Genomic DNA, 13,531 nt, shown 5'->3' with positions numbered 1-13,531 from the left:
ATGCCAAAATGTTGATGCTCCAAAAAGCACATAAAGGCAGCACAAAAGTAATCCATATGACTCCAGTGGTCAAATCCATGACTTCATAAGTTATATGTGAGAAAAAGATAAATATTTAAGTCCATTTTTGCTAGAAATTCTTCTCCCTGCCCAGTAGCGGGCGATATGCATGAAGAATGTGAATCACCAAAAACAAAAGAAGAATGTGAAAGTTAAAGTGGAGATTAACTGAGCAGGGAGGAGAATTTATAGTAAAAATGTACTTAAATATTGATCTGTTTCTCACCCACACCTATCATATCACTTCTGAAGTTATGGATTTAACCACTGGAGTCACATGGATTAGGCTACTTTTATGCTGACTTGTGTGATTTTTGGAGCTTCAAAATGTTGGCACCCATTCACTTGCATTGTATGGACCAAAAGAGCTGAAATATTCTTCTAAAAATCTTAATGTTCTGCTGAAGAAAGAAAGTCATACACATCTGGGATGGCATAAGGGTGACTAAATGATGAGAGAATTTTCATTTTTGTTTGAATTATTCATTTGAAGCCCGATGTGGCCCCTGTACCAAACAACTGCTCTACCACCTCTATTGTACAGGACATGACGCGCCAAGTGACCCTGCTTTTTAGGGTTTTTTTTTTTGTTGTTGTTTTTTTTGCATTCCTTGCATTGTTTTGAACATGTTTTAATGCACAACAATAACTCTCTCAGTCGGCATTAAGGGAAATTTAGACCCTACACATGAACTGATTTTAATGTAATTGTTTCATCATGATATTGAAAATAACTTTTTCATCTTTTAATTTCTGTAATCATGTCACCCTTTTATTTATTTTTTTAAATCAGATTCATGTGTTGTTTACATTATCATAGATAAGTGATGTATTTTAAAAGTTGTCAATCACAAACACCTATAAAATACCTAGATTTTTTATTCTTTCTGGCAAACAGCCATAGAAGGGTAATGTAAATTATGGTATGTGTGCTACATTTTAAAATTTCAGCATATAATTTTTTTTATAAAGGGGCATAGCTTTCGCAGCTCAGTCCTCAATACTCTGAGATTCATGCAGAGAATGGAGGCCATACACAAAGATACTCTATGCCGAATCCAGGGTGTTGAAAAAAACGATCATTGAGAACACAGCTTCAATTAAACAAATAATCAACTCCTTGGAATACCACGGTGAGCAGGTAAAGAGTTTGACTGAAAAAACTGAAGGACTCGAAAAGAAAATGGAAAAACTTGAGAAAGAGAATGCCAAACTTCATGAAAGGTCTAACAATTTGGATGCTTACAAGAGAAGGTGGAATCTGCCTGTGCTGGAATTCTGGAGAAAGCAGAAGAGAATGTGAAGCAAATAATCATCAAACTCTTCAGCCAGGTTTCGCCAAGCATCGCTGCAAAGCTGCCGCACGGAGTTAACATCGCTCCTTGATTGGGGCCTCATTCTACTGCTGAAAAATCTTCTTGCCGCATAAAAGTTATCTTTTCATCATGCTCTCAGTGGGAAAATGTGTGAAAAGATGGCAAAACCTCCGACCTCCGACCATTTTTCCAGATTCTGATAGTTTGGGTCACTTTTATTTTTTTTTTGTGATTTCATTGAATCAACAAACAGTAATTCTGGGCAGCATATATGGGTACAACACTTCACTGGATAATTAAATATCTTTTGACAAATTAGATGAGAAGTATACATATTGGTTGAATAAATTCCCTAATGCATCTTTTATCCTAGATTTTAATGTAACTTTTGACAATTCTTTGGATGGATATCCACCCAATGGCTTGTTCTTGCCCAGCACTATTAGCCGTAATAGATACGTTTGATTTGGTGGACATTTGGAGAGAAAGATTCTCTACAATTTTGAGTCAAGGCAATCTCGTATTTATTATTGGCTCATATCAAGATGTATGTCCAATTATGACCTGTTGGCATTCAATGTACTCCCTTGACAGATCACAAAACTATCTTTATTAATACCCCTTTAACAGCAGATTATGCACCAGGACATAGCAAAGCCTCTTTGTGGAAACTTAACAGTTAACTTTTAGAATTACAACAAGTTAAAGAAAAAATTAAAGAGTTAATCACTAATTAAGAAGAGTTGGGGCAAATATGGCCAAAAACAAGAAGAGCTTTAGAAGATAGCCTGATCCTGAAATTATCTCAAACCCATCATTTTGATTTCATGTCTTTGGAGGAAATATCTGAAATTGCAGGTTTGCAGTCCAATAGTGGTCTCTGTGGTATCTCTATTGTTGACAAACAGATACGCATCAGTCAGTTGGCTGATGATACTACTCTTTTTGTGCAAGATGCTAACCTAGTTGCTTTAGCACTACCGTATATCCAGTAATTTTCCAAAGTGTCAGGCCTGTTTTTGATGTCTGTCAGAAAGTGTAATATTTCTGAAATCTGTATTATTCAGATAAAAGATCAGGTTTCATTTTTAGGAATTGTTACAATGAGAAATGAATTAGAAAGATGCTCTTTACATTTCAATCCATTAATTGAGAGTACACAAAAAAGGCTGTATTTGTGGATCCAGCGAGATCTCTCTTTAAGAATTAGAATCTTACTAGCTAGAGCAGAGGGTCTGCCAAGGTTAACATATGCTGTTCTCTCTCTGAATGTTGACACCATCATTACTAAGAAAATTTATAAAATTCTCCTTAACTTTGTATGGAAAAATAAAACCTGTAATAATGAACTACTGAGAATGGGGGGTTAAACTTTCTTGATTTTGCCACTTTGAACACCTTCAAAGTAAATTGGATAATGAACTTTATTAACAATCCCTCCTCTATTTGGAATCTGATCCCTACTGTTACTATTATTATTTTGTTTTTTCAAACTAGGCGGTTTGAGATTTGTATTAATATATAATTATAACATAATGAAAATCCCTGTCAAATTGTCCCTTTCTACTGTCCCTGTATTGTGAGAAATTAGGAGTAAAAGTGTGCAAACTTCGGGGAGGAGACATAGTGCATGATTGGCATTGTATTTCTATAGAGTGTGAAGCCAGAGACTATTTGGCATATAGAGACGAGTCACTTCTATTTAGATGAATGGGAGAAATTGGAACGCCCAACAAAGAAGCTCTCGTATCCAACAGTCAATTGATGAAGAAAGGAAGTCCCACCTTGCAGGTAAAAGAGCCAATCAACTTTTAGATACAGACATCTCCTGTCAATCAACTCGCTAACATGCATGCGCATTTCGTGTTTTAAAGTAATATGAGGTCAACATTTGTTTGAGTGAAACGTGGTTGATTCATGTGTTAATACACACTGCATTAAAAAAATCAGAAAACGTGTTTAGGCAGAGGGATTATAAGACTAGTCTTCCACTGAACATGACAAGATACACAGGGTGAAATACTTGCTCAATTCACTGACTTATTCAGCCAAACTGCTCCATGTTAAAGCTCCCCTGTAACTAGGAGAATGGGATGAGAAAAGACTCAGGATAAGTCGCTCCGAGCAAAGTTCTACATCGATTGTATATGCAGAAAAAATGTCTTAGTTTCTAAAAATATTCTATATTTTTGTTTAATAATAAACAAGTAGTTTGATTCATGAAACAAACTGTTTTATGACATTTTGGTAGCATTAAAAACTATTCAATTTGTATCAAAATGCACCATTGAAGTTGTGGCATCTGTACGCACCGTGGACCAATTCAAAACAAGCGTGCACTGAGATGACAAGTGAAAAATATTCTTATATTCATCAGACTTATTCCCTGAACATGTTAGACTGGCATTCCCCAATGAATTTTATCCTGACTTCTGAATAACATCTTAAGTTGTCTCTGGCATTGTCGATGGGCACCACGTATAATGACATACTGTATGATGCAGGTTCAAGTGTTGGACTTTGCTGCTTTAGGTAAGACAGTGGTTATCCTTCATTATTCATATTGGCTGCCATGTTGATGGGAAAACAAATCATGCATATTCATGTTATTGATTCTTTATTATAAATATGATGTGAAGACCTACTTTCTAAATATCTTTGTTTACTATGTTGTTTTGACATGAGTGTTGTACAGTAGCTAGCATGACCTGTAATGTCTCTTGTATGCAATGCATGGCTTATTTGTATGGAATGCATAGCATTGCAGAAGAGAAAGTGGCTGTGAGAAAACAGTTATGCAAAAGTAAAGTAACACTTTCCTTAAAAAATGCTTTTTAATTAAGTTACTTTTTTAAGGAGTAATGCAATATTCTAACGAGTTACTTTTAAAAGTAAAGTTACCCAACATTGATTGTAAATCCAGAATTGACTACTGGTTGAATTCCAATTTACTTGATTTCATTAAGGATACCTCTATCTCAGCTGCACCTTCAAAAGATCACTGCTGTATTTTCTGTCATTTCATTCTAGCAAAAGGAAATCACATAATAAGGGTTATTGGAAATTCAATGCTGGTTTATTCGATCATGTAGATTTCTGTTTACATATCATATTTTTGTAGACTTGAAAAGAAGTGACAGGAAAAAAAAATACTATAAATTCACTGTATATTATTGGAGTTGTTAATGAATGTCCACAATCCACAACTTTTGAGCTGTTTCAATTCTATTGCTTGTTATACAGCTCATCGGTCTCTGCAACGGACTGCTCTGCCTTTTTTGACAGAGTTCATGCTAATATACAGCAAATAGATAATAATTTTACAGACTTATGTGAAATGGATATCAAGATAGAGGAGCTTGATGAGGCCATATGTAAATTATCGTTTGGGAAATCCCCAGGCCCTGATGACCTCACATCTGAATTTTTAGGGAGGAGCTAAGGGAGCCACTATTTCAAATTTTGAATGTATTAAGGACAATTCCCTAATATCAACTATGAAACAAGGGCTGATTGTTCTTATACCCAAACCAGGCAAAGATGCTAAACATATAGATAATCTTTGCCCTATTACCTTACTTAATAGTGATGCAAAGCTCTCAACCTGTATATTTGCCAATAGACTCAAGAAGGGTTTAGCCCAAATAATCAGTGAATCACAGTCTGGCTTTATGAAAGGAAGATCAATATATAATAACATTTGACTAGTTTTAGACATCTTAGATTATCAAGAATGAATAGAAGATGATAGGTATATTTTATTCCTGGATTTCAGGAAAGCATTTGATACAACTGAACACAATTTCATATTCCACAGCAATTCACAGCTGTGACTCTGGTTCTTTGTATAATATCCCTGCCAAGGCTTCTGTGAAATATTTAGGTGTGACTATCACTAGGGATAATGATCACAGCACTCAAGAAAACTTTGTGAATAAACTCCTAGAGTTTAAACTTATTCAGTATGTGAACTAGTCTTAAAGATTTAGAAAATAACATATATACTGTAGCAATAAATAATAAATAAGATGCTTTGTGTCCTTGTGAGTGGTCCCCTACGGAAGAATTGGAAAAGTCTCGCCTGGATGAGAGATTCCTGCATTCCGGACGTCGTCAAGCGAACGCGTCCCGCAGATCTTTTCCATTCTTCCTGGAGGTTCATAACGAACTGACCAAGACCTGGCAGATCCGCACAGCAGATCTGCTGTCCTCACCAAAGTGGACCACGCAGATAAGAAGGGTTATGCCCAACTAACCCCTGTGGAAGAGGCGGTAGCAGCACATCTCTCCCCGGCGAATACCAGGGCGTGGAAATCACGCCCCGCCCATCCTTCCAAGCCATGTTGATTAACGTCCGCACTGGCTGGAAGAGCTTACATGGCAGCAGTGCTGGTTGAGCACTCCATGCGATAGCGGTGCTCCAGATATTTCAGGCTAACCTCCTCAAACAGATGGATGAGCAGGGCTTAGATACAGAGACATTCAAAGAGCTCCGCACCACTATGGATCTAGTGCTTCAAGCCACGAAAGTCACCGCACAGGCCATTGGTAAATCAATGGGAAACCTGGTGGTCCTGGATCACCACATCTGGCTGACCCTCACGGAAATGTGTGACACAGAGAAAGATGCTCTTCTCTATGCTCCGGTGTCTCTTTTTGCCTAGGTGGGGCAGTTCTTCCTCTCAAATGGCTCACTCCCACTCTGTATCAAGTCAGCGCCCAGTGAAGAACCCCAGGCCTGCCACCTCAGCATCGCTTAAAGTCGTCGCCGAGCTGCCAGTGAAGCCACGTAAGCCGTGGCCCAAACGGAGGCAGCCGCCTCAGAGCGAGTCCTGCGCCAACGGGAAAAACCCTCCCACTCAGCAAAAGCACTCCTGACGAGCCCTACCCTGTTAAGCAAAATGCAGAGCCTGCTGTTCCTTCTGGACCTGTCCCGAAGAAGGCTCGCTTAGAGACACACAGTGTTGTTTCCCTCTTCCCCACTCCTGTTTGTTGGTAAAAATTGTGTTCAAATTACTGTTCAAAATGTTGCTTCTGTGTCTCACGCTCCAATAGAAAATGCATCCAAAGACGCAACTGTGTTACAAACGGAAATCCAAATCCTTCTTGCAAAGAATGTGATAGAGGTTGTTCTGGACTGTCATGCCTACAAAGTGTTTAACAGCCGCTATTACAAATTATAAAGATATATAATAGTGGCGAGCTTCGGCCGATTTTTAATCTGAGACATTTGAATCTCGCACTCGCAAAGCACCTGTTCAAAATGTTAACTCAGAAATTAATCTTATTGCATATCCGCCCACAGGATTGGTTTGCGTCGATAGATCTGAAAAATGCATACATTCATGTACAAATTGTGCCACTTCACAAGATGTTTTTGAGATTCGCATTCAAGGGAACAGCGTATCAATTCAAAGACCTGCCCTTCTGATAACATCAGGCGTTTCATCAATATCATGTGCTCAGTAGTGAATGATCAGTCTCCGGTCGCTGCCATCTCACTTGACGCTGAAAAGGTGTTTGATATGGTAGAATGGGATTATCTTTTTAAGATTTTGGAAATATATTGGTTCGGAAATACTTTTATTGGATGGATTAAGTTACTTTATAGACACCCTGTAGCGGCGGTACAAACAAATTGATTAATTTCAGATTATTTTACTCTGAATAGGGGCACGCGGCAGCGTTGCCCTCTTTCCCCATTATTGTTCTGTCTTGCCCTGGAACCATTAGCAGCTGCAATAAGAAAGGAGGATGATTTTCCTGGGGTGACGGCGGGAGGTGTGGCGCATAAGCTTTTGCTTTACGCAGATGATATTTTATTATTCGTCTCTGACCCCACTAGATCTATGCCTAGCCTCCATAGAATTATCAATTCCTTTTCTAAATTTTCGGGATACAGAGTTAACTGGTCTAAATCCAAAGCTTTAGCTCTGACTGCATACTGCCCAGTAACGGCTTTTCAACCGGGCGCCTTTCAATGGCCCAAACAGGGCATTAAGTATTTGGGCATTTTATTCCCAGCAAATTTGTGTGATTTAGTTAGAGTTCATTTTGACCCTTTAATAAAAAGATTTTTTAGCGATGTGGGTAGGTGGGCTTCATTGCACATTTATCGATGATTGGGAAGGTTAATGTTATTAAAATGATTTGTATTCAAAAATTCAACTATCCCCCTCTCTTACTTCAAGCAATTTGATAGCATAGCGAAGTCCTTCATTTGGAATGGAAAGCGTCCCAGATTACATTTCAACAAGTTACATAGGCCGATTGACAAAGGTGGGCTAGCCCTACCTAAGATTTTGTTTTATTATTACGCGTTCGGTCTCAGATATTTGGCTCATTGGTCGCTTCCACCTGAGAGAGCCCCTCCCTGGTTTTATATTGAAAAGGAAGTTCTTGCCACTATCTTGCCACTGCAAAGCCTTTCTATCAAACTAATTAGAGAAGTTAAGTCACACCCCATTATCTCGCATTTACACTCGATATGGTAAAAGTGTCCAGAGTGTTTAACTCGGATATTTATTTAAACATAGCCTCAAGTATATGGCTGAACCCTCCAATAACATGTCCCCTTTCTGTTGGTCAGATTGGATCGTGAGTGGGGTTAATACACTCGGTGACCTATATGAGCGTGGAGTATTGAGATCTTTTGAAAATTTGATTCAACATTTTGGGATTCCCAGATCTCAGTTTTATAAGTATTTACAGCTGCGCCACCTGCTCTGCACTGTTTTTGGGAGTAGCATGCACCCCCCTAGAGTGGCAGATACTCTGGGAGTGGTGATTGCTGCTTTTGGGAAGGGCATGAGGCATCAGTGTATTACTCCCTGCTAATTCAGAATCTGGGGGACAGAGCTTTATATTCCCTCAAAAGATTATGGGAGGAAGAATTACATTTGATATTGGAGGAGGGAGTGTTGGCTAGGATTCTAAAAAACGTCAAGTCTACATCTAGAGATTCAAGGGTTCGCCTTATGCAATTTAAGATTTTACATAGATTTTATTGGACCCCTTCTAAATTGTATAGGCTTGGTCTTAAGGACACACACACCTTCTGGTGATGCCATTCATAAGATGGAGACACCGCCCATGTTTTTTGGGGGTGCAGTAAGATCCAAGAATTTTGGCTGAAGGTGCAAAGTTTTGTGTGTGATGTGTTGGGCGCTCGGGTCTCGTTCGGCCCCAGACTCTGTATTTTGGGAGATGGGGAGGTCATAAATTTGGAGGATAAGTTCATAGAAATTTGGGTTTTGACCAGTGTGATGATTGGTAGGCAGGATATTTTGAGGGGATGGAAGTCGGATGGAGCACCCTTATTCCCAGAGTGGTGCGTGGAGATGGGGAGGATGGCTGCCTTCAAGGAGGGGTCGAGCAGAAGGATGGGAGTTAGGGATTTTTTCAATAAGAAATGGGGCAATTACTTAGCATTTTTGGGGGAATCTCGAGGAGGGGTGGTGGAGGGAGTAATTTAGAGTTTAGTTTTTTTATTATTATTATTATCCTTGATTATTGTATTTTCTTTCTTTCTTTTTTTTATGTGTGTCTATATTCTATTGACCACAGGGGTGTTCGTGGGGGGGTCAGGGTGGGGTGGAAGTTTGGTAGGTTGAGGGGATATAGTGGGGGTTTAATGTTAAAAGTGATTGATTATATATATATATATATGTTGATTTTTTTCTTTGTGTTAATTTATGAATCAATAAAATGTTAATAACTATCAAAGTCCTGCCTTTCAGATTATTCATGGCACCTTGCACGTTCACAAAGTGCATTAATGCAGCACTCGCCCCTCTGAAATGGAGTGGCATGCGCATTTTGAACTACCTTGATGATTGGCTATTACTGGCCCAATCAGAGGCTCTGTTGTACCAGCACAGGGACTTATTGCTCCAACATCTGAGCAGCCTGGGCCTCAATGTCAACTGGGCAAAGAGCTTGCTCTCTCCCAGCCAACAAATATACTGACTTGACTCAGTGAGCGAGCGTGCGCATCTCACGAGCGAGCTCGTTCAGGCCATTCTTCAGTGTCTGTCTCAGTTCAAACTGGGGAAAACACTTCCACTGAAATTGTTTCAAAAAGTATTGGGATTTATGGTGGCAGCATCCACCATCATTCAATTAGGTCTTTTACACATGAGACCTTTTCAGTGTTGGCTCAAGCACCGTGTGCCACAGCATGCCTGGCGCCATCTCCTCTCCTTGTGTGCGACATATGTCCCAGGCCATCTCAATTACGGAGCGTACCTGTTGTCACACCAAGGGTGATGCTGGGGGAATGGAGAATTCATCCTCAGACTGTTATGAGGATTTTGGAAATATTCATCTCCGCAGAGAATGCCCACTGTCCCCTCTGGTACTCCAAGTCCCAAGCTCCGCTAGTCGGTAAAGAACCATCTACGAGATGCTTGTATGCACTAAAATGGAATGTGTTTACAAATTGGTGCTTTTCATGCGGAGCAGCTAATTGCCCCATAGCTGAGATTCTTACATTCCTTCAAGAGCGGCTGGACGCGGGATTTACCCCATCAACACTCAAAGTCTATCACGCACCAGAGGCTGGCACTCCAATAGGCAGACATGATTTGTTCATTAAGTTCCTTAGGGAAGCAAGGCGGCTAAACCCCCCTCACCCTGCTACAGACCCAGCTTGGGATTTAAACCTAGTTCTAATGGCGCTTATGTGCCCCCTGTTCGAGCCTTTGGATTCTGTTGAATTGCATGTGTTTTCTTTGAAGACTGCATGGCTCTTGCCTCTAAGTACACGGTTTATTTGAAGACTAAGTGTAAATTTTGCCTTTGAATAATTTTTTTTTTTTTTTCAGTTTCAGTTTGCTTTTATTCATGATCAGTTTATATTTTTATTTGTTTCTTGAAAAGTTACGTTCAAAACAACTGGCACAAAAGTAATCCCATAATAAGTTAGGAAAAGCAGATATCACCAGTTCATATTACTCCTGGTTATCTGCTTATTTCGAGTCGTAGTGTCAGGCACATCCAAGAGACAGGTTAAGATAGAGTAACTTGTGGATCAGTGTTGACTCAAGACGCAAACTGTTTCAAAGGATTCAGTCCGATTTGGTGACTGGTTCAACTCATTCACTAAAAAGAACCGGTTCAAAAGAATGATTAATTCACGAACTGGCCATCAATAATCGTTACGCTTACTATTTAAGCAGCCTTTTCATTGCAAACAACAGACAATAGGCCGGAAGTCAGTCATTTCCAACGGAGAATCACACGGGAGCTGCATGGGCTTGCGACCTTCTCCGGATGCCACATTTTCGGATCCGATTTGAGCTTTGTGCAACAAGACCATATGCAACTGCCCGACCGGATGTGATGTATTCATGCAAAACTATCTGTGCGAAGTGAGAAATATCAATAGATTTTCACCTAAAACTTATACTAAACGGCAACTACTTCAGCATTTTGGACAATTGTGAACGCAGAAGTCAGGAATGATTGTTTACGTTGCAAATATATCACAAAAAGCTTATTTATTACAGTAAACGTGATTAAATGTGTACATGTGTCATTTATTTCTACACAAGCAAAATCTATTAATTTCAGCTTTCCATTTGCTTTATTATTATTGTTATTGATATTAAATATCATAATAATAACTATAAAAAGGTTTAATAATAAATAATACTATTAATAATAAATACTGGGTGAATATTATTCATGAATTTCATTTAAGTCATTCATCTGCTCAACAAAATCACACTCAGTAATGTCAGTCCTAGGTAAACATTTGGTAGCTTCTCCCTTCATGAATAAAATCCCTTCATGAAAAAAATGATTGCGAGCATCATGAGAGTTCATCACGACTGCCACTAGGGGAGAAATATGACAGTCGTACGCGAATATCAGAGACAGTGAATAGGCGGCTTTACCAAGAACTATTCTACCTCTTGTGCTAGATCCCCCGCACACCAGCTGCCGTTCAGGCCGGCGGCTTTCGGACGAGCCGATTACTCTGCAGAGCTTTTTGTCCGGTGTATTTATGTTATAGTGGTCTCGTTTGTTATGATGTTAAACGTTTATCACCTTTTATTTAGTATTGCTTATTTGTTCATTGGGAATCAGAGAGTGGGCATGATGAGTCTGAGGGGTATTGCCAAAGGTTGTTTGAAAACATACTTTATTTTTGTAATTCCATTTGGTGCCACTAGTAGTGCAGAAATGACAAACTTCACCTTTAAAATTTTAATGCCTGCAGAAACCCAAAATAAAATGCTAACCTCAGTTGTGAGATGTAGGGCAGACACTGGAGGAATCCCCTCACTTCACTCTCTTCATCTGACCAGTCTATCAGCTTTACTGGTTTCTTCTTTGTTTGGAGTTTCAGCACTTCTAGGAGGATGGAGCTCTTTCTCTCTGAGAGGTTTATGGTCCAGACTGCAGGAGCTGACTGATAAATTGGCTGTAATGCTGGAAGGACACTCCTGCCTGTTTGAGTGTCATAGTCCTTTATGTGCGTGTACAGATCAAGTAGAAATTCGCACTGACCAGTAGAATTTGTAATATTTTCATCACAGGGGAAAGATGAGTAGCTGCACACAGATGTTAACAGTTTACTGAAATTCTCTTTTCCAGATGTATCCCATTTTAATGCCGCACCACTCAGCTCCAGCAGAAACAGAAAGGCTGATTTCTTCTCCTTTTCAAAATATAATACATCCTTATAAAAGCTAAGGAAATAAGAGACATGATAAAATATTATAATTTAGTGTATAATGAAATATTTCTAAAGGTTACAATAAATCAAATAAAGTAAAAAAAAAATCTGAATAAACAGAACAGTAAAATAAGTAAAGATACACGTTTGCAAATTATTTTACTATTAAAAAAGGGTGATTTAAATAAAGTAAAAAAATTAAACATTAAAAGTATATACTCGATACAATGAACATTTAATTATACCATCGCACTGTTGAATGCTTAATTCTGATTGGTTGATGGGCATTCAAAGGTGTGTAATTATTTTTCAGTAAATGCACAACTATGAAGTAGTTGTAGGTCCGGTGTCCGAAGTAGTTGTAGTTGTAATGGTTCCATATCACTTCGCCAAATTATTTCAAAGAGCAGTTCAGGCTATCACAGCAAGATAACCAGTTTGTTTTTTTATATAGTTAAGTAAATCGCATGACAAACAAGAATGACAAACAATTTCTATAATATCCTCAATTTATTTTCAATTATGTGGAAAGCAACCTCGTGCTCCCTTTCTCTCGCACTCACCCACAAAAACATACACAGACACTTGTGATAAACAGAGCCTTTATGTAAATGCACCCCCAAGACATGATCAATACAACAGTTTCTATATTATCCTAAATAACTTAATATCTATGCAAAGCACCCTTGCGCTCCCTCTCTTTTGCTCTCACCCAAACTCTCACACACATGGATACACATACATACGCACACACATAGGGCATTTTCCAAACTGCATTTTTGGACTCTTAAAGGGCACTGCGGGCAGAAGACGCCACTGGAAGTGTCGTTCCAAACGAAAGTGAAAAAAAAAACATTCAAGAAGGAGCTTCCACAAGACTGTTAGCAAAGGGTACATTCATAAAGCAATGTCATGCTCCCTTCAGAGTGCCCACATCAAGAGCTCTGTCATTCAGAGTGAATAGGGCATAGGCAGGGGTGCCATCACATGTGTCAAATTAGTATTGCCAAATTTTAATGCCAAGGCATATAATGCTAAATAAGTGGGCTACCTGCTATAAAATCATGTTTTTAATTTTTTTGAATTAATTTACATAAGCATATTATCACTGCATACTTAAATATAAGTATTTTTTATGATTTTATTATGTCTGTGAATTTACTGTCAAAGTACAAAGGCGCCTGGATTTGTTTTCTGGGTATGCAGAGAAACCTAACCAATTAAAGAAGTGTGCTGTTATTGTCGAGGGGTGTGCGGGGGCATGCACCCCCGGATACGTTTTTTTTTTTTTTTTTTTTTTTGAAAAACAACACTAAATCTTCAATCTTGGTGACTGAGAGAAGCATTTTTATATTTTCTTCAGTATGTGTATTAACATTTATGTAACTCTTTGCTACAAAGCATTTCTAAAATACTTGTTCACATGACACAGCACTAGTTGAAGTCTCTCAAAGTTATTATTACTCAAATA

The 13,531-nt window shown here is 38.7% G+C and overlaps 1 protein-coding gene across 40 annotated transcripts in view; it reads right to left on the bottom strand.

Moving 5' to 3' along the window:
- si:ch211-281l24.3 (uncharacterized) overlaps positions 1-13,531 on the bottom strand; it is an 88,354-nt gene that overhangs the window by 36,320 nt on the left and 38,503 nt on the right. For 33 of the 40 annotated variants that reach the window (XM_051678591.1, XM_051678603.1, XM_051678610.1 and 30 more), the window contains one exon: positions 11,624-12,073. The exons of the other annotated variants lie outside the window; for them this stretch is intronic. In XM_051678591.1, coding sequence (XP_051534551.1) covers positions 11,624-12,073 — 450 coding nt within the window. The remainder of the gene's footprint in view (positions 1-11,623; positions 12,074-13,531) is intronic. 40 annotated transcript variants of the gene reach the window in all.

This window comes from Myxocyprinus asiaticus, chromosome 39, assembly GCF_019703515.2.
Source record: "Myxocyprinus asiaticus isolate MX2 ecotype Aquarium Trade chromosome 39, UBuf_Myxa_2, whole genome shotgun sequence".
Taxonomy (NCBI): Eukaryota; Metazoa; Chordata; class Actinopteri; order Cypriniformes; family Catostomidae; genus Myxocyprinus; species Myxocyprinus asiaticus.
This window is presented reverse-complemented; position numbering and strand designations above follow the sequence as displayed.